This window comes from Eubalaena glacialis, chromosome 13 (assembly GCF_028564815.1).
Source record: "Eubalaena glacialis isolate mEubGla1 chromosome 13, mEubGla1.1.hap2.+ XY, whole genome shotgun sequence".
In the NCBI taxonomy this organism is placed as follows: domain Eukaryota; kingdom Metazoa; phylum Chordata; class Mammalia; order Artiodactyla; family Balaenidae; genus Eubalaena; species Eubalaena glacialis.
Window position 1 is genome coordinate 25058169 of NC_083728.1, and position 20853 is coordinate 25079021.

The following is a 20853-nucleotide window of genomic DNA, read 5'->3' on the forward strand; positions in this document are numbered from 1 at the left end:
GATGAAAAAATCAATACAATAAAATTCAGGAAAAGTAGGAAAACAGCATAGGAAAAGAAGGGTAAAAAGCAGTGGTATCATAAAATGATAAACCAAAATATACCAGTAATTAACAATAAATGCAAATGGATTATGAGCACTGATAAAGAGAAAGTGATTAATAGATTGAATAATAATCTCAGATTTAGCTATGTGCTCTTACAGGAATGATATAAAACATAAGGTCTCAGTTCATAGTTAAAAGGATAGAGAAAAATAGAGAATCCAGATGAATATTAACCAAGAAAAAGGAGTATAACAATATTTTTATCAGATAAAAAGCATTACTGCGGATAAAAAGGACCACTGTATAATATAAAAGGAAGAATTCAGGAAGATAGCTAAACTTTTGTGTTCTTAATAACCTAGCCTCAAAATATGTGAGGCAAAAATGGTCAGAATTCATATAGATAGCAAATCCTAGGGGAGATTTTAACACACCTGGGTTAGTAATTGATGGATTGAGCAAAAACTAGTAAGGATAAAGAAAGCTTGAATAATCTAATTAGAATAGTTTGATATAATAGATATATTCAGAAACCATACACTAATAATTCAAGAATCCTTAATCTTTGCAAGAGTAACATTTATATAAATTGACCATGTGTTATTCCCACAGCAGGTTTCAGTAAATACCAAATATTGGTAACACACAGATCATTTTCTCTGACCACAGTGCAATTAAGTCAAGTCAGTGGCCAAAAAAAAAGAAGCAGAAGAAGAAGAAGAAAAAAAAAAACTGACCAACTAAAATATCCCATATTTTTAGAAATTTTAAAACATGTTCTAAATACCCAATGATTTTTTAAAAAGCAATCATTATGGACATTAGAAAATATTTAGAAGGGAATAATGAGAATGGTACATATCAAAACTTGTGAGATGTAGACAGTACAACATTAGGAAGAAAATTTGAGCCCTCAGATACTTATATTAGAGCAGAACATCAACTGAAAATTAACAGGCCAAATGTCTGACTTAAGAATTGAGAAAAAGAACAGCAAAGTAGTAATTTAGGAGGAAGGAAATAATAAAGGTAAGAGCAGAGATAAGTAAAGTATGAATTAAAAAACCCAATGGAACAGAGCAGCAAAACCAAAAGATATTTCTTTGAAAAGACAACTAAAATTGATGATCCTAGTAAGACAAATAAATAAAAAAGAGGCACAAGCAACGTCAAGAAAGAAAAACATACACTTTAAAGGGTGTATTTTATAGTATGTGAATTATATCTTAATTTTTAAAAATATTTATTTGTTTATTTTCCTTATTTTTTTTTCGCTGCGTCGGTTCTTAGTTGCGGCACCCGGGATCTTTGTTGAGGCATACGGGATCTTTTTTTTTTTTTTTCCATTACGGCGCGCGGTCTGCTCGGGTTTCTCTCTAGTTGCGGCACGCAGGCTTCTCTCTAGTTGTGGCGTGTGGGTTTTCTCTCTATAGTTGTGGCGTGCAGGCTGCAGAGCCTGTGGGCTCTGTAGTTTGCCGCACATGGGCTCTCTCGTTGAGGCGTACGAGCTCAGTAGTTGTGGCACGCGGGCTTAGTTGCCCCGTGGCATGTGGGATCTTAGTTCCCCGACCAGGGATCGAACCCACGTCCCCTGCATTGGAAGGCAGATTCTTTACCACTGGACCACGAGGGGAGTCCCTTAATTTTAAAAAAGAATGGAAAGAAGAGTATTCCATGAATAACTTTATGCTAATAAATTTGAAAGCATTGGCAAAGAAACAGTTTTCTGGAAAATATAATTTAAAACTGACTTAATAAGACATATCAAATGAAAAATCTATAACTACTTAAGAAATTGAAATAATCTGTCTCCCTATGAATCAATTAGTATAACCACAGGCTCAGATGATTTTACAGGTGAGTCTTACTAAATATTTAAAAGACAGATACACATATTCTTTCAGAGCATAGAAAAAGAGGAAAGATACTTTCCAGCTCATTTTGAAGTTGTTTTAATCTTGATGCTAAAATTAAAGGACAGGAAGAGAGGATAATTATAGGCTATTTTCACTTACGAGCACAGATGCTAAATCCTAGAAAGTCTAATAGTATCAGAAATTAGAGGGACTTCCCTGGCGGTCCAGTGGTTAAGACTTCACCTTCCAATGCAGGGGGTGTGGGTTCCATCTCTGGTCGGGGAGCTAAGATCCCACTTGCCTCACGACCAAAAAACCAAAGCATAAAACAGAAGCAATACTGTAACAAATTCAGTAAAGACTTTAAAAGTGGTCCACATCAAAAAAATCTTTAGGGACTTCCCTGGTGGTACAGTGGTTAAGAATCTGCCTTCCAGTGCAGGGGACACGGGTTCAACCCCTGGTCCAGGAAGATCCCACATGTCACGGAGCAACTGAGCCCGCGCACCACAACTACTGAAGCCCGCGTGCCTATAGCCCGTGCTCCGCAACAAGAGAAGCCACCGCAATGAGAAACCTGTGCACCGCAATGAAGACCCAAATCAGCCAAAAATAAATAAACAAACAACTAAATAAGTAAAATACTTGAAAAAAAATCTTTAAAAAAATTTTTAAAAAATAAAAAGAAATTAGAAAGATGTGGAGCAAGAGGAGTTCCCAGACTGCTAGTAAGAGCATAAACTGGCATAACCGCTTTTGAGTGCAGTTTACCAATATCTAGTAAAATTGAAGGTGCTTATACTTTAAAACCTAGCAATTTTAAGTATATAGTCTAAAGACACTCTTACATGTCTGTGGAATACAGGACAAATACATGACACTGCAAAATTCTAAGGATGAAAAGTTAGTATTCATCAGCAGGAGAATGGATTTATCGGTTCCATAAAATGGGGCACTATTATAGCAGCCAAGATGGATGAATCTCAGAAAATAATATTAAGTGAGAAGGGAAACTGAAGAAGAATACATATAGAACAGTGTCACTTATACAAAGATTAAAAGCATACAAAAAATGTAATGCAGTTTATGTATGTAGGAAAGATAAACATGCATGGAACTGTTAACCCCAGATATAAGATAAGAAGGAGGGAATGGAATGAGATTGGGAAGGAGGAGGCAGCTTCTGGTGTATCTGCATATATATCTGAAGGAGGCAGGGTAGAATGTGTAGATTTAAATAAGGTAGATGGTGGTATAAAAATTTTCCATACCTTCTTATATTTTTGAAGTATTTCATTAAAAACAAACATTGTGCCAATGCCAGTACTCTATTCTAGGGATTTTTTTTTTCTCTAGGATTAATAAGGATGACCAGCCCTGCCACTGTTATGATACCCCAGGGTGGAAATGTGTCATCTTCCATGATGGCACCAGGCCCCAATTCAGAACTGCAGCCCAGGACTCCTCGCCCTGCTTCTCAGTCAGGTACTGACCTTCAATCTTTGAGAAATGAAGAGGCTGAACTCCCTGCACAGATGATTACAAAATTCACCTCTCTCTGATGCCAAATTCCTAACTGCGCAGCTTAAATGCTGTCTTCTATGTAAAATCTGCCCTGGTTTCTTCAAGCTGAAAGTCATCATTTCCTTCTCAGAATTTCTCATTATTCTTATCATTATTCTTATTCCTAAAAATCTATTCCTTGGCCTACTTAGTCCTGCCACTCCATGACCGAGAATTCTGTATTTGTTTTGTTTTCTTATAGTTCCTCAGAATATGCTTTGGAGAGTACTGCTCTCCACATTTTATGTTTGGCTCTTATATCCACTTAGAATCATAAGCTCTTTCTAGACAAGATTCATCTTTCTGTCATCTCGGCAGTTGCTTTGCATTATAGCAAGTGCTCACAAACGTTTCATTGAATGATCCCAGAAGATTTTACTCTATATTGGCAGAATTGCCAAGACTGTAGGATTGCTGAAGGATCTAGGTTGCAGTAAGTTAATTATTGCTTTGTTGACTGTCTTTAAACAGATGCAATGGATCCACTCCTCTCTGGGCTCCATATACAGCAGCAAAGTCATCCCTCAGGATCTTTAGCTCCCCCGCACCACCCAATGCAGCCCGTCCCTGTGAACAGACAGATAAACCCAGCTAATTTTACCCAGCTGCAGCCGCAGCCGCAGCAACAGCAGCAGCAGCTGCAGACAAGACCCCCACAGCAACATCAGCAGCAGCAGCCACAGGGAATTCGACCCCAGTTTACTGCCCCAGCTCAGGTGCCTGTTCCTCCAGGCTGGAACCAGCTGCCTTCGGGAGCCCTTCAGCCTCCTCCAGCCCAGAGTTCTCTGGGCACAATGACTGCAAATCAAGGGTGGAAGAAGGCTCCCTTGCCTGGCCCAATGCAACAGCAACTCCAGGCAAGACCATCCTTAGCCACGGTACAGACACCTTCCCACCCTCCCCCTCCGTATCCCTTTGGCAGCCAGCAAGCTTCACAAGCCCATACAAACTTTCCTCAGATGAGCAACCCAGGCCAGTTCACAGCTCCTCAGATGAAGAGCTTGCAGGGAGGGCCCTCTAGGGTCCCAGCCCCCCTGCAGCAGCCCCACCTCACCAACAAGTCTCCTGCCTCCTCACCCTCCTCCTTCCAGCAGGGATCCCCTGCATCCTCCCCAACGGTTAACCAAACTCAGCAGCAGATGGGACCAAGGCCACCTCAAAATAACCCACTTCCCCAGGGATTTCAGCAGCCCGTCAGCTCTCCGGGTCGGAATCCCATGGTTCAACAGGGAAACGTGCCACCTAACTTCATGGTGATGCAGCAGCAACCACCAAATCAGGGGCCACAGAGTTTACATCCAGGCCTAGGAGGTGAGGAACACTGAAGCTATTTGTGTTGGTAAATTTACTAGAGATAGATCTTAGCAGAACTTCAATTTTTAGAGTTAATGGAGGGAGTGAAATAAGGATGTAATTATTTGGTTTTGTGGATATAGTGGTGACACTTGATATGACTTAGTTAACTTGATACATTATGCAGCATCTTACTGGTTATGTTTAAGCTAGCCCTCTGGATAAAAATGCAGGTAAAATTCAATATAGAGATGTTCATTTTGTTTTTCAAAATATTTTTGCTTGATCTTCTACTAGTAAATTAAAACGTCCAGAAGAAACAGGATTTTATTAACAGCTTAAGCTGCTCAGCTGTTGAAAACATTAAGATTATGCAATAGAGCAAAAATGAAAAGATAAGAATAGGGGTTTTTTGGGGAAAAGGCCCTTCTGATTTTCAATTTTGATAATCCTAGTTAGTAAAATAGCATGGTGTTTGTTAAATTTGATTAAAGTATAAAGGGGAATAAGTTCAGAAATCATTGACTTTTATAGTTTTATAATGCCAATGCCTGCTCCTTAGAGAGGGAATTCCACCAGTTATACCTAAAGGAGATTTATTTATTTATTTTGTAAGGTGCCTCTTGTATGAAGAAAAAGCAATGGAGCTTAATGTGTGAGAGGTAAAACGATTACAGTAAAACTTATCCATCTCCATGTTTATTATTTATTCTTATTAATCATTGATCTAGTGCACATGAATGTGCTTGGAGCTTTTCAGTAAGGTATAGAGAGTAATACCGTCATCTGATAAACATACCCCCCACCAAAAGACACCCATTGCCTACCCAGAAAAAAACCCTTGCATCTTTAGTGCAACATAGCAAAGGCATGTTCCCATGATTTCTGGTGAAATTAAGTTGCTCATCAGTCTTTTCACTCTCTTGTAATTACTTTTACTGACATGCAGGCTGTAATATTTGAATCCTAAGAAGTTTTTAGAAAGTGCAAGAATGTTTCGGCTCCAAACTTCACTGTTCTGGGCATCTAGCCTTGGATCAGTGGAAGCTGGGTAGTCCCTCCTGCAAATGTGATTACTGATTTAATTACAATGGAAGCATGCAAATGGGGACTTGTCACTGCTAAAGAAAGGACAAATGCATATTTGTCTACAGAGCGTTTTTCAGGACGTTGAAAATTTGGCCCTTAAATAAATGGACTAATACAAAAAAATTTTAAGTGAGCTTAGGTCTTAATGCTTTTCATAGAGCAAGTGATGTGCTCACCTAGGTGATCTGGCCACATCTAGGCCTATGTTATAAACTATGAGTGGGTTCTGAGATTCTCCTTATTACAGATTTGTTTTCTGAAATTAAACCTTCCTATAAAAGAAAGTACTACTTTAGTAAGATTGCATCAGAGTATGGTTTTTGGTACCATAGCTGTCAGTATTTCAGCAAACCTTTGGAGGGGAAGGTGTAATGATAAATTTAATATACCCTCACTTTGACGCTCCTGTGAATTGTTTCTGATCTCTCATCTCTTCCAAAGAGACAAGCACAATATTGGGGAGAAATTTTCCACAAAGGAAATTATCATCCATTTCCCTCAATGGAAAAAAAAATCACCTATGTATGCTTAATATCAGGACCCAGGTCTTTGTTTTATAGTAGTTCTTATCAGTTTGTGTGAATATGAGAGAATTTAGCATATTCCTTTGGTACCTGTGTTAAAGTATGTAAAGTTTTGGGGTCCGTTGTATTACAGAAAAGTGAGCCCTAAACCTTGCTGTGACGTGGCCTCAGATCACATTTAGGGAGCAGATTGCCATCTTTTCCTTGGCATGTTCTAAGTGTAAATTTTTTAGTATTTCTTTTTCATTTTGACAATGCTCATGTAAGAGATTGTGTTGATTTTTTTAACCATCTTTCCCAACCTTATTAAAGATCCTACCAGTGTGACAGAGAGAGCTAAGCCAGTGGAGACTTCATGCAGCTCATCCTTCCTTATTCATTCCACATCTAAGCAAGAGTATAAATTTGCTAGGTAACTGCCTTACTCATTGTTTTCTATTAAGGAATGCCTAAACGCCTCCCACCTGGCTTCTCAGCAGGACAGGCCAATCCGAACTTTATGCAAGGTCAGGTGCCTTCGACCACAGCAACTACCCCTGGGAATTCAGGAGCCCCTCAGCTGCAAGCAAATCAAAATGTCCAGCATGCAGGTTTGTTTTCTGTGATTTATTCAGCCAGCATTTATTGAACATTGTGAGGTAGGTAGACAACAAGGATATACAGAGAAGTAGAAGCCCTGGTCCTTCCCCTTAGTTTCAGACCTATAAATTCTTTCAGGGCAATAACTGATATATTGAAAGTAGGTAAAATGTCTGGAGAATCTAGAAACACCTAAAGAAAGGAGATAAAACTTGAGGTAGAGCTGGGATCAGCACTTTTTTTTTCCTGAAAAGAACCAGATAGTAAATATTTTAGGCTTTGCAGGTTATATGTTCTCTGTTGCAACTGCATAACTTTGCTGTTGCAGCACCAAAGTAGCCATAGACGATACATAAATGAATGACCATGGCAGTGTTCCAGCCTGCCTGTGTGCTACTGCAAAACTATATTCCTGAACTCTGAATTCATGTTTATTTACAAACTGGCAATGGGCCTCATTTGGCCCATGGACCATAGTTTGCTGACCGCTCAGTTAGTGAAAGGGCAAAAGTTGTTTCTGGCAAAGGAGATGATAGGTACAAAGGCATGGAGGCACATGGCATTTTGAACAACTGTGGCTTTTAAAATCTCTTTATAGTTCATGTTAACATTGTATATGCTGAGTGTCTGAATTCTGTGTTGTTTGAAGACCAGGCTTTAATCAATACAGGTTAGGAGGACAAATAGTGTGGAGCAGAATGGCTAAAAAGTATTTGTAAGCAACATTGTATAAGCCCAGACTTCATGTTTCTGGTTGCTTTTAGGTGGCACATGACTAACCCTCTTACCCTTTCTCATTCAGGAAATTTGGACTGAGGTAGCACAAATATTTTCTGAACTCCGATCCCCACTTGGAGTTAGTTCAGTTATGTGGTTCCAACATTAATTGTAAATCACTAAGGAAGGAGAATAGTTTTAAACTTAAAAAAAAAAAAACCTCTTGAAAGCTTAGAGAAGGGTAGGGCAAACTGCATGACTTCCCCTATCTGCTAATGCAAAACTATAATTCCTGAGCTATGTGAATTCATGTTTTCTATAGGAAGTTTTAAAATAGTGATAAAATCATTCATAATTCCTCCACATAAGCACAACTCTTTTATTGATATATTTTTCTATGGTGCCTTCCTCCCACATGCACATATTGTTTTGATTTCTCTGTTTATCCCATCTAAGAGAGCTCTACTCTTGTCTGTCGTTTTCTCTTCTCCTACCCTACATTATTGCTCTTGTTAGCTTTTACTTCTTCCTGTGAAAATACTTTGTTATTTTACTCTTGCCAACTAGACTCTAAGGGGTCAGGGATTTGGTCTATCTTGTTTATTGATGTTACCTCGGTACCAAAAATGCCTTGTACATATTAGGTACTCAATAGATAATTGTTGATTGGATGAATATACACTGGTATATTAGTGTATATAGTATATACAGTGGTCATGGAATTCAGTTTAAGGCCAGTTTAGAAAATCTTCCTTAGGATTCAGGAAAAATCTGGATTGTATGAACAGTGGACAGTTTGTTCCCTGTCTCCTGGCTGGAGCATGGACTGGGCTCATAACTTCATTGTGGCTACCACTTTTTAGTCCCCATTTAAAAATGAAAAAAAAAAAGTGGGGGGGATAAAATAAGCTAGAAGGTTATTCTACAAAAAGGGAGAGATAATATAAGCAGTTATAGGAAAGTCCCAAAGACCCAACAATAAGTAAACACTGCAGCAAGCCAGGCAGTGTTCTTTGTCTGAATTAGAAATAATTTAGAAGAATAAAACATGTCCCATGTGGTCCACCAGGGACTGCCACAGGGGAGGGTCACTGAAGTTTTAACATGCTTTGTTGACTGTCCTCTGTCTGCAGCTTCTGAATTGTCTGTTAGTTCCACCAGAGGCTCAGCTTCCAGATCAAGATTAAATAATTTTTACCACATTGGGGCAGAGGAGACCTGTCTTTAAGAAGTATTAGCTGTTCTTTTCTTTACAGTGCAGCATCCAGATATCAATCCAGATATCACATGCATAACCTTTGAGAGTCATTATTAGTTTTCCAAGGAGCATTTTTAAATGTCTTCTCAACTTTGCTGAAGTTTTCTTAAGCACTACATCACATTTTTTGTTTCCTGACTCATCTAAAGCAGAGCTTATTTCACTAGCCTACAGTGCTTTTCATAAATGTTCTTCATTTTAAGGTGGCTGCACATCATTTTTAAATAATGAGATGCTGCCTTTCTCTTTGTTTAATCTAAGAGAAAATAAACTTTATTGATCTTCAAAATGTTATCTTTAAGTTACCAAATAGGAGTAAAGAAACGGTTTCTCCTTCTCTGTTGTATGGTCACTGAGAATATACGCCACAGTCACATATCCATACTATGGAAAACTCACAGAAGTATGTTAAGCACAGCACATTTGTTTATGTTGGTCAGTGGATATGGGTGAGTTGTGTTTTTCTAATAAGGTAATTTGAGAATCTTAATACCAACAAGATAATAGTATTACTTTCTGAAACTGTGCCTTTTTTTTTTTAAAGGTGGTCAAGGAGCTGGTCCTCCTCAAAACCAGATGCAGGTGTCCCACGGGCCACCAAATATGATGCAGCCCAGCCTCATGGGAATTCATGGCAACATGAACAACCAACAGGCTGGTAGTTCTGGGGTTCCTCAGGTGAACCTGGGCAACATGCAAGGCCAGCCCCAGCAGGGCCCACCATCTCAGCTGATGAGCATGCACCAGCAGATCGTGCCCTCCCAGGGCCAGATGGTCCAGCAACAAGGAACCTTGAACCCTCAGAACCCTATGATCCTTTCAAGGGCCCAGCTTATGCCGCAGGGTCAGATGATGGTGAATCCTCAGAGCCAAAATCTTGGACCCTCGCCCCAGAGGATGACCCCACCCAAGCAGATGCTTCCCCAGCAGGGCCCACAAATGATGGCACCACATAACCAGATGATGGGGCCTCAGGGGCAAGTTTTGCTTCAACAGAACCCAATGATAGAGCAGATTATGACCAATCAGATGCAGGGGAATAAGCAACAGTTTAACACTCAGAACCAATCTAATGTCATGTCGGGACCAGCACAGATAATGAGGGGACCAACTCCAAACATGCAAGGAAACATGGTGCAGTTTACGGGACAGATGTCAGGACAGATGCTGCCCCAGCAAGGGCCCGTGAACAACAGTCCATCTCAGGTTATGGGGATTCAGGGGCAGGTCTTGAGGCCACCAGGGCCCAGCCCACATATGGCCCAGCCGCATGGCGATCCTGCTACTACAGCAAATAACGATGTCAGCTTGTCTCAGATGATGCCTGACGTTAGCATGCAACAAAGCAACATGGTCCCCCCCCACGTGCAGGCCATGCAGGGAAACAGTGCCTCGGGAAACCACTTCTCAGGCCATGGGATGCCTTTCAATGCACCTTTCAGTGGAGCACCCAATGGAAATCAGATGTCCTGTGGTCAGAATCCAGGCTTCCCGGTCAATAAGGATGTCACGCTAACAAGCCCATTGTTGGTCAACTTATTGCAGAGTGATATCTCTGCAGGCCATTTTGGGGTAAACAATAAGCAAAATAATACCAACGCAAATAAACCGAAGAAGAAGAAACCCCCTCGGAAGAAGAAAAATAGTCAGCAGGATCTAAAGTAGGTTGTGATAGTTTTGCCTAAAATCTTACTCATTTATTTCTATGTGAACAACTTTTTTTGATGGAAAATTTTAAACATGTATAAAATAAGAATAGTATAATGAAATTACCCCTGCTTCAAATTATCAGCTCATAATCCATCTTGCCTTCATCCATGCTCTCCCCATTATCCTCTTGGTTATTTTAAAGCAAGTTCACTTTAAATATTTCAGTATGTACCTCTGAAAAATAAGGACAGGTTTTTGTCTTTGTTTTGTGTTTTTTATGACCACACAATACCATTAGCACACCTGGAAAAACTAATACTTCCTTCATATTCTCACATTTCCAGACAGTGTCCACATTTCCCTGATTATCTCAAATTAAGTTTTTTTACAGTTTGTTCAAATACGGAGCCAAACAAGGTTCATACATTGCAGTCAACTGATATATGTCTCTTAAGTCTGTAGTCTCGGGGGGGTTGTGGCATTCAGAGCCTGAAAGGTAGCCAGTGCTGCCACACTGCAACTCCACAAAGCATGTCAGGTTTATAATGACTGTTGGGGAACCAGAAAGGCTGTATGTGTTTTGGAAATGAAAACCGTTTATGGAGACTCCCTTCTGTCTCTCAAATAGAAACGGCTTTTTGTACAGGTGCCTTTCCTTTAAAGGCTCTTTATCATCAGCAGCAGCTTAAAATCTCATGCTAAGATGATTGGACCTTTTAAATCAGTTAACCCTTTTTGTAAAGGTGAGTTCTTTTGCAAGATTACAGCAGGAAGGGCAATTAATTTATATTACATTTCCTGAAGCTAAGCATTAATTTAAGTCATATTTTTGGCCTTGATAAAATGTTTCCAAAAGGAATATTGATTAAACTAGATTTTCTGCCTTTAATTATAAAACTGAAATTCAGAGACATTTATTACCAGAAAATAGTGACTGAGGAGTGTAAAACAGGTTAATTCAAATAAATTGCTAGAACTATAGAAGAGAATAGGGGAGCTTTAGTTAAGGAAACAGAAATGTTCAAAATAAAACCAACTGCCTTTTTCTCAGCCTTCTCACAATATTTCTTTGGTTGTACTCTAATATTATATCATATTCACTTTTTTCTTGAATCTTATAAATCAAAATTCAGTAATTGTATATTAACAACCTATATTTTTGCTGAATTCAGAATTAATAACCCGTTTGGTTATCTGATTTTTCCAATAGCTCTTTCTAAGTTAAATTCTTTACTACTATTGACCTGTGTGGGAATAACATTTCTGTGGCAATATTTATTCCTCCCAGTAATCTAGGAGTAAAATTGCAGGATTCTTCAGTTGCCATTAGTATGGATTTTTGCTGTCTGCACCAGCACTTAGGGAGATTGCTTACTTGTTGGGGCTACAGATTGTGAAAAGGGCCTTATACAGCATCAAGGCTCCTAGGAAGGGAGACAATAAGTTAAAAGTAAGAGTGCATGCTCCCAATTCTACCACTAGCTTACTGTGGAACCTTGGACCTGTTTTCTAACACCTCTGTGGGCCTTTGTTTTTTCATCCATAACATGAGGTAACTGGACCAGGTATCGGAGATATTTTTTTTAGCAATACAGTTCTTTGAAAGTAAAGGATACTGCAGAATCCTTGCCTATAATTTGAAGTGAGAGAGAAGTCATATAAGAAGCAAATTGATATAGGCATCTGCATGTGCTCAGGACCTGCTTCAGGTTCTGAATTCCCATGTGCTAGGGCTTTTAAAATGGATTTAAGGTAATGAAACTACACAGAGTACAGTGAGGTAAAATACTGTCTAAAAGTGGGCGACCAATATCAGGGCAAAGGGAAACAAAAGGTAGAAAAGAAAAGTACAGCTAAGAGTAAGATTAAAAACAAAATGAGGGCTGTGAGCACTCTGGTTCTTTGGGAATGTGGGTGTTAGTAAGTAACGTTTTTTTCTTCCCCACTAAAAATTCCAAGGTTCACCCAGGTAAAAATGAAAGCATCCCAAAGCCAATGGGGATGTCTTAAATAAATACACATTCTGCAACAAAATTAATTAGCTTTGTCCTGCTATTCTCTGGCTTTCTTTGTTCTCTGAATACCATTTTCATTAGCCAATCTACAGCTTCTTGCAAGGTGTTATGAATTGTTGGAGCCACCACTGCAATATTCACAAAAAAAGAAATAATCTGGACTCCCTGGTTGAATTTGATAGCTACCCTAAAGATAATGTGGTTTCATAGGCACAGTACTTTATAATATTGATAACCCAAACTATGATCCCTTAAAACATCTAAGGGATGGATGATTACATGAAAATCATTATATCAGAAATTTGTAGAAAACACTTTGAGTAAATAGCCATGTTATTAAATTAAGTGGATTTTAACATTTAATGAAATTGGCAGATTTTTTATGCCAAATATTGAATACTTCATCAGACTAGAGAGATGTAAATAATGCTAAGAATGATAATGCAAATAGATTTCTTCAGAAACAGGGGAGGGGTTAAGCTTAGTTTTGTGTATAAACTATACAACTTACTCTCAAATGTGTAATTTATCTTTTAGCACCCCAGATACTCGCCCAGCTGGTCTGGAGGAGGCTGATCAGCAGCCATTGCCTGGAGAACAAGGAATTAACTTGGACAACTCAGGCCCTAAACTGCCAGAATTTTCAAACCGACCACCAGGTGATAAAATGTTAACTAAAGTTTATATGCTTGTCATCATTTATTTACAGCATTATAAGTCTTTTTTTCAAGGAAACAATAGTATTTTATTTTGTCTACTAACTAGGCTACTTTGGTGGTTTAATGTGTCTAGTATTTGGAAACTGTGCCTTGATATTAAGTAAAAAAATTTCAGATATAACTTCTGAAGGCATGTATGTGTGCATGTGTGTGTATGTATTTGTGTGTGTGTGTGTGTGTGTGTGTGTGTATTTTGCTCAAATTAGTCTTCATTATTTTAGGTCTTCATAAAATCAGACTAAAATGTCAAGTGCCTCTTTATTCTTGTCAATATCAAGGTTCTAGTTGGCATCAAAATGGATTAATATTAAATGAAAAGATGTTTTCACTCTAATCCTGCTTGCCTGCCTTTCCTGCAGCCTTTCCTACTGGGGCTTTCTCAAAGCAGAGAACTACCAGGGTTTAAAATAAGATTTTTTAAATAGAACTTTTATTATGAATCTTTAAACATAAAAAATATGTAAAGAGTAATAAAACAGACACTCATGTACTTCCTACCCAGGTTAATAATAAATAGGACCAATATTGTTGAAGCCCTCTGTGTTGTATACTCCTCTGATTATAAAATAATATCATCCTCTAAATGTTGAAAATTATGTTGAAAAGGAAAAAGTCTCCTAAAATTCGTTCATTCTAACCTAGGTATTATAGAACCAAGGCCAGCTGCCACAGTGTCTCTATACCTGGTTCCTCTTGGCCTGAGCAGTGATTTGTAACTTTATTCCCCTGTGACACAGTTGAAGACACACAAGCCTGTCACTTTTAGGCCACACTTCCATGTGTATACAAAGGATTATGTTTTGTTTCTTCCTTTCTAGTTCCTCCACCTCCTTTTTTGGCATGTAAGTGTAAGTGATGTTATTTTAGGGATAAACTTTAGTCCACCCTTAATTTATGTATTTTAAAAGTGAATCAAAAAAAAAAGTGAATTCATTATGATGTCAATACTTTGTGTTACTTATTACAAATTGTTTTGGCACACCACACTTCCCATCAGTGAGTTACAGCAGCACAATTGAGGCTGGGAGGTCACCAGTCTTTGGTGGTGGTCCAGAGGCATTATGAACAGGAAGGTGCCTTCTTCCCTCAGATACATCTGAATTCTTCTATTAAATCGCAGGGGTTCTCACACACATTATTGCTTCCTTTCTACAGTTTGCAAACTGGGAGCCTGTAGGCTGAATTTAGCCTATGATATGTTTGAATTGTCATGCAGCATCCTAAACCAAACAGAAACCTGAATTTAAATGCCTTTAGATAGAGCATCAGCTCTGCAGTTTGGCTTTGTCCACAGAACTACTGCTGTCTTATACCAGCCCACTTCTCTTCTTCATTACCGGTCTGGCCCCTAAAGGCATATGAATTTTCATCCCTTGATTAATAAACTTGGTTTTTGATTATGTTATATGCACGTGTGTGTGTCCTGGCTTTCCCTCTCCACCATTCTGTCACAACAACCCCAATCTATCTTATCATTAATGCCCTTTGGACTGCTGCCTCCAGCTTCTGGAACCTTTACAGTAGCCATGCCCTTAACTGTTACTTTCGAGAGAGGCTGCTGTATTGTCTGTGCTGCTGTCTTTTGGTATCTATGCTGTCTGGTGGCCTAATTTTAAAGAAAAAGGCATTTGCATCATAGCCCTGACATCAAGGCTTCTACAGAAATTACAGTTCTTAACATGGGAACCTGAGTTAAACCTATAGAAATGCCATATGTTGTTGGCTTTATAAATGTAAAGAGGTTAGTTGGGCCTAAAACAAAAAAGGATTAAAAAGAAACTTCAAAACTGCATTCTGCACATTGTACTCATTGGTGCCATGTCTATCATTGGCTAGAAGACATTGATTAGCTATTAAACACAGGGTGTGACCCTGTGGCAGCAGCATTTGATAGCTGCTCTGTGAAAATCTTGAGCCAACACTTCTTCTGACTGCCAGGGCCAGCTGTCCTTATGCCTGTACCTTCATAAAACTTTCCTAATGTATTTTTCATGCAACAGTGAAATAAATCTAGTTTGTGAAATTGTATTTATCCCAGTTATATGCCCGCTTTTCCCCACTGAACAACCTTTATTCTTGGTTAATGATCTTTCCATCCTTTCTGCTGATTGTGTAAGGTTTTGGTTCTAAAATGCCAAATAAAATCTTCACAAAAGAAAGAATCATTTGAGATGTTGACTTCTAGAAATCTATAAGGCATTGTCCCTCAGAGTTCTTTTCCTGAAATTATTTTTTATTCCTGAGGGCTGTGCTTCTTGCTTATTCTTCAATTATGGATTCATAGAAAATATTTCTCCAAATAAAGTTTTACATGTAAGAAAGTAAACAGAAATTAATATTCGTAAAAAGAACTTCAGTGCCCTCATTTTATTTTCAATGTGTGTATCAGCTTCTATTAGCTCCTACTATTTATTGAACTGATTTATGTCGGAGGGGCAGTTTAATTCATTGGGTTTCCCAAAGAATTGAGCCTGAAGGATGCAGCATGGTGTGTGAAGCCAATGGATTGGAGTAATTTTAAATCCCTCTTCCTTAAGGAATTGAATCCTAGAATTTTATATTTTACTTCTGTTGAAAGAATAAAAAGGCTATCTTCAATGCTGGCATTTTCAACAAAACCAAGTCTTAAAAAAATTAATCTGTGCTAACAGAAAAAAAGTGACTCTTAAATGCTTCATTCACAAGTACAATGAAATATTTACTATGCTTGCATGAGACCCCAGTGCTGGGCGGTCAGCTGTTTGCTGTTGATGGAGTTTTTCTCGTGTCATCTGAATGTTTGGCTGGTATAGACTTGGCCAGTTTCAGTGCATAGCACAGTGTCTATTAGAGTCTTAGTGCAGTGATGCCTCATTCAAACCCTGAAGACTGAGGAGCTCCAGGTTCTTGATGCTTTGCTTTTTGCTTCCTTAAGCAGTGTGCCTCTTTGCTTATGTCAGAGAATGAGGGGCTGCCCCTACCCCCCTGGGAACGGGCACGTCTGAGCTGTTTGTGCACAGTCTGTGCAACCTAGATGAGTATTGCTTGGCTATACTCTAAAGGTAGCCAAGTTTTCTTGCTGAAAATCTAACTTCCCTGATTTTGGGGGCTCGTTTTAGGTTATCCTTCTCAACCAGTTGAACAGAGGCCACTTCAGCAGATGCCTCCTCAGCTCATGCAGCATGTGGCGCCCCCACCCCAGCCACCACAGCAGCAGCCGCCGCCGCCGCAGCAGCCACCGCCCCCCAGTCAGCCACAGTCTCAGCAGCAGCAGCAGCAGCAAATGATGATGATGCTCATGATGCAGCAGGACCCCAAATCAGTTAGGCTTCCAGTCTCCCAGAGCGTCCATCCCCCAAGGGGCCCCCTGAATCCAGACTCCCAGAGAATGCCCATGCAACAGAGTGGCAGTGTGCCTGTCATGGTCAGTTTGCAAGGACCTGCCTCCGTGCCGCCATCACCTGATAAGCAAAGAATGCCAATGCCTGTGAATACTCCTTTGGGAAGCAATTCAAGGAAAATGGTGTACCAGGAGAACCCCCAGAATCCTTCCAGCTCACCACTGGGAGAGATGTCCTCACTCCCTGAAGCAAGTGGCAGTGAAGTACCATCTGTCTCAGGAGGCCCAAATAACATGCCTTCACATTTAGTGGTTTCCCAGAATCAGTTAATGATGACAGGGCCAAAACCTGGACCATCACCCCTTGCAACAACTCAAGGTGCAACTCCCCAGCAGCCTCCTGTAAATTCCCTGCCCAGCTCTCACGGCCACCACTTTGCAAATGTGGCTGCCCCAACCCAAACATCTAGGCCTAAAACACCAAACAGAGCCAGCCCCAGACCCTATTATCCTCAGACACCCAACAACCGCCCTCCCAGCACAGAACCTTCAGAAATCAGTCTATCACCAGAAAGACTCAATGCCTCCATAGCAGGACTCTTCCCCCCACAGATTAATATTCCTTTACCTCCCAGGCCAAATTTAAACAGAGGCTTTGATCAACAGGGCCTAAATCCAACAACTTTGAAGGCGATCGGACAAGCACCTTCAAATCTTACCATGAATAATCCTTCCAATTTTGCTGCCCCACAGACTCACAAATTAGATTCTGTGGTGGTGAATTCTGGAAAGCAGTCTAATTCTGGAGCAACAAAACGGGCAAGTCCAAGCAACAGTCGCAGGTCTAGTCCTGGGTCAAGTAGGAAAACCACCCCAAGTCCAGGGAGACAAAATTCAAAAGCCCCTAAACTTACTCTTGCCTCTCAAACAAATGCAACCTTGTTGCAAAATGTGGAGTTGCCAAGAAACGTATTGGTCAGTCCTACTCCTTTGGCCAATCCCCCCGTACCTGGGAGCTTCCCTAACAACAGCGGGCTGAATCCTCAGAATCCTACCATTCCTGTGGCTGCAATAGGGGGTGTTCTTGAGGATAACAAGGAGAGCTTGACTATGCCTCAGGACAGCGATTGCCAGAATTCCCAGGGTAGGAAGGAGCAGGTAAACGAGCTAAAAGCAGTCCCTGCCCAAGAAGTTAAAATGGTCCCTGAAGATCAATCCAAAAAGGATGGGCAACCTTCGGATACTAACAAACTTCCCAGTGTCGAAGAGAACAAAAATTTGGTGTCTCCTGCTATGAGGGAAGCACCAACATCGTTAAGTCAACTTCTTGACAACTCTGGAGCTCCTAATGTGACCATTAAACCCCCTGGGCTTACAGATCTGGAAGTAACACCTCCAGTAGTTTCTGGAGAGGACCTGAAAAAAGCATCTGTCATTCCCACACTGCAGGATTCGTCTCCTAAAGAACCCTCTAATTCCCTAAATTTACCTCACAGTAACGAGCCGTGTTCAACCCTTGTGCATCCAGAATTGAGTGAGGTCAGTTCTAATGTTGCACCAAGCATCCCTCAAGTAATGTCAAGACCTGTCAGCTCTTCCTCCATTTCCACTCCTTTGCCCCCAAATCAGATAACTGTTTTTGTAACTTCCAATCCCATCACAACTTCAGCTAACACATCAGCAGCTCTGCCAACTCACCTGCAGTCTGCATTAATGTCAACAGTTGTCACAATGCCCAATGTGGGTAGCAAGGTTATGGTTTCTGAGGGACAGTCAGCTGCTCAGTCAAATGCCCGGCCTCAGTTCATTACACCTGTCTTTATCAATTCATCCTCAATAATTCAGGTTATGAAAGGATCACAGCCAAGCACAATTCCTGCAACCCCACTGACAACCAACTCTGGCTTGATGCCTCCCTCTGTTGCAGTCGTTGGCCCTTTACACATACCTCAGAATATAAAATTTTCTTCTGCTCCTGTACTGCCTAATGCCCCCTCCAGTAGTCCTGCTGCAAACATACAGACAAGTCGACCCTTGGTCCTTAACTCACGAGCCACCCCTGTTCAGCTTCCTTCCCCACCTTGTACAACTTCTCCAGTTGTCCCTCCTCATCCCCCTGTCCAGCAAGTAAAAGAACTGAATCCAGAGGAGACTAGTCCTCAGGTGAGCACCTCAGCAGATCAGAGCACTCTGCCCTCTTCACAGTCAACCACAGTGGTTTCTCCCCTTTTGACCAATAGTCCAGGCTCCTCTGTCAACCGGCGAAGCCCAGTCTCATCTAGTAAGGGCAAAGGAAAAGTGGACAAAATCGGCCAGATTTTGCTGACCAAGGCGTGTAAAAAAGTTACAGGCTCTCTTGAGAAAGGGGAAGAACAATATGGTGCAGATGGAGAAACTGAAGGCCAAGGGCTAGAGACCACAGCTCCAGGGCTCATGGGAACAGAGCAGTTATCCACAGAGCTGGACAGTAAAACCCCAACACCCCCAGCACCCACTCTGCTAAAAATGACCTCTAGCCCTGTGGGCCCAGGCTCCGCCTCAGCAGGACCCAGCTTACCTGGCAGTACTCTCCCCACCAATGTACGCTCAATAGTAACCACTCTGGTACCCTCTGAGCTCATCTCCGCGGCGCCGACCACAAAAAACAATCATATTGGCATAGCATCTGAGCCACTTGCAGGTGGCCTAGTGGAGGAGAAGGTGGGATCTCATCCAGAGCTTCTACCCAGCATAGGTATGTACTTGGCGCCTGGCATCATCTCGTGTCAATTTTTGATGACCTATCCCACAAGAGAAAGCATGACTCCTTTTCTACTTGGAGGAAGAAGAATGGGCTAAATGGCAATAGTGATGGTTTCATTTATTTGAAGTACGCTGGGAAATAATACTTTCCTTTTAAAATCCCACGTTGTTTACATTCATTAATATGGTTCTCTCTCAGCTCCTGAAATAATCATATACCTTTTATTTACATAAAATTTTTCATTTTACAAAGAAGCATTTTCACCTATGTTACATCATCTTCATACTAACCATGTCAGGTAGCCCTAACCCCATTCTGTGGGTGAGAAGATTGAAGGTCAGAGTTCAGTATTCATTCCAAGTCTATACTGTGAGCCTCCAGTTTAACCATGTCCCTTAAGGGTAAACAGCAGTTTCTGCAGGGTCTCCTTACTGTGGTAAAGACTTGCTCTCAACTGTTCAGAGCAGGTTTCTCATAGCCCCTTCCTCATTGTACTCTATCCCAGGGACTCTTCCCTTCTGACTGGCTACTCCAGGGGAGAGCTTTCCAGAAAACCAGCTTTCATGGTAATAGACATGGGAGGAGCAAAGTGGTTGAGAGATAGGCTTAGGTTGGTGCCAGCATTTACCAGCTGTTTGGGCTTAGGCAAGTTACTTGACTAAGTTACTCCAAACTTTAGTTTCCTCCTTTGTAAAATGGGGACAATAGTAGTTGTAAGAATTCAATGAGATAATGTATATAACATTTTTAGCACAGGGCTAGAATATAGTAATCATTCAATAATAGGTAAAGAATTCTTATGACCAGTTTCTTTTTGATGTAATCTCTTTGAAAATTAGACCATTCCATTCATGTATTTCTAGTTCAGATTATTTCCTATGTACTGGTAAGGTGGGCTAATGATGGAAACGTAGATGTCCTTACATCTCCCCTCCTTCCCTTGGCATCTCCCCCCGCACCCCCCCACCACCTACATAATATTCCTCCTTCTATGAGGCTTAAGTGTTACAGGAGCTCTATTTCCCCAGAGTGGAATCAGTCAAACACTGCCAAAGCTCAAAGGACCTTTGCTGTATCCTAGGCCAGCCAATAGCGCCTATCTGTTTATGCAGCTAAAATGCTTCGAGGGGCAGGAGGAGGGGCAGAACGAACACAAGCTTCTGGTAGGATCAGAGTTCAAATTCTAGCTCCACTGGTACCAGTTGCAGTTGGGTAAATCCCTTAACCTCTTGTAAGCCATGTACTTCACCAGTAAACTGGAGATTGTAATTCCTACCTCCCAGAATTTATACAAAGATTTATACAACGATTCATTGAGCGGGCTTAGCGTAAAAGCCAGCACACTGCCTCACACAGAGCCCTGGAAAGGTTAATTCCCCTTCTCTGCCTATTCACTTCAAAACTAGAGATAGGGATAAAGGCCTTTAAGAAGTTCTCTGCCCTTGGAGGAGACAGAGACTTCATAGGGCTGGGTGCTGTAGA

General features: G+C 40.7%; 1 protein-coding gene across 6 annotated transcripts in view; it reads left to right on the top strand.

The window, feature by feature from the left end:
• Positions 1–20853, top strand: part of NCOA6 (nuclear receptor coactivator 6) — a 97823-nt gene that overhangs the window by 60239 nt on the left and 16731 nt on the right. For 3 of the 6 annotated variants that reach the window (XM_061208053.1, XM_061208054.1, XM_061208055.1), the window contains exons 5-10: positions 3259–3387; positions 3937–4776; positions 6815–6961; positions 9470–10586; positions 13128–13249; positions 16408–19362. In XM_061208053.1, coding sequence (XP_061064036.1) covers positions 3259–3387; positions 3937–4776; positions 6815–6961; positions 9470–10586; positions 13128–13249; positions 16408–19362 — 5310 coding nt within the window. The remainder of the gene's footprint in view (positions 1–3258; positions 3388–3936; positions 4777–6814; positions 6962–9469; positions 10587–13127; positions 13250–16407; positions 19363–20853) is intronic. The other 3 variants (XR_009703133.1, XM_061208056.1, XM_061208057.1) reach the window with 3 other exon arrangements.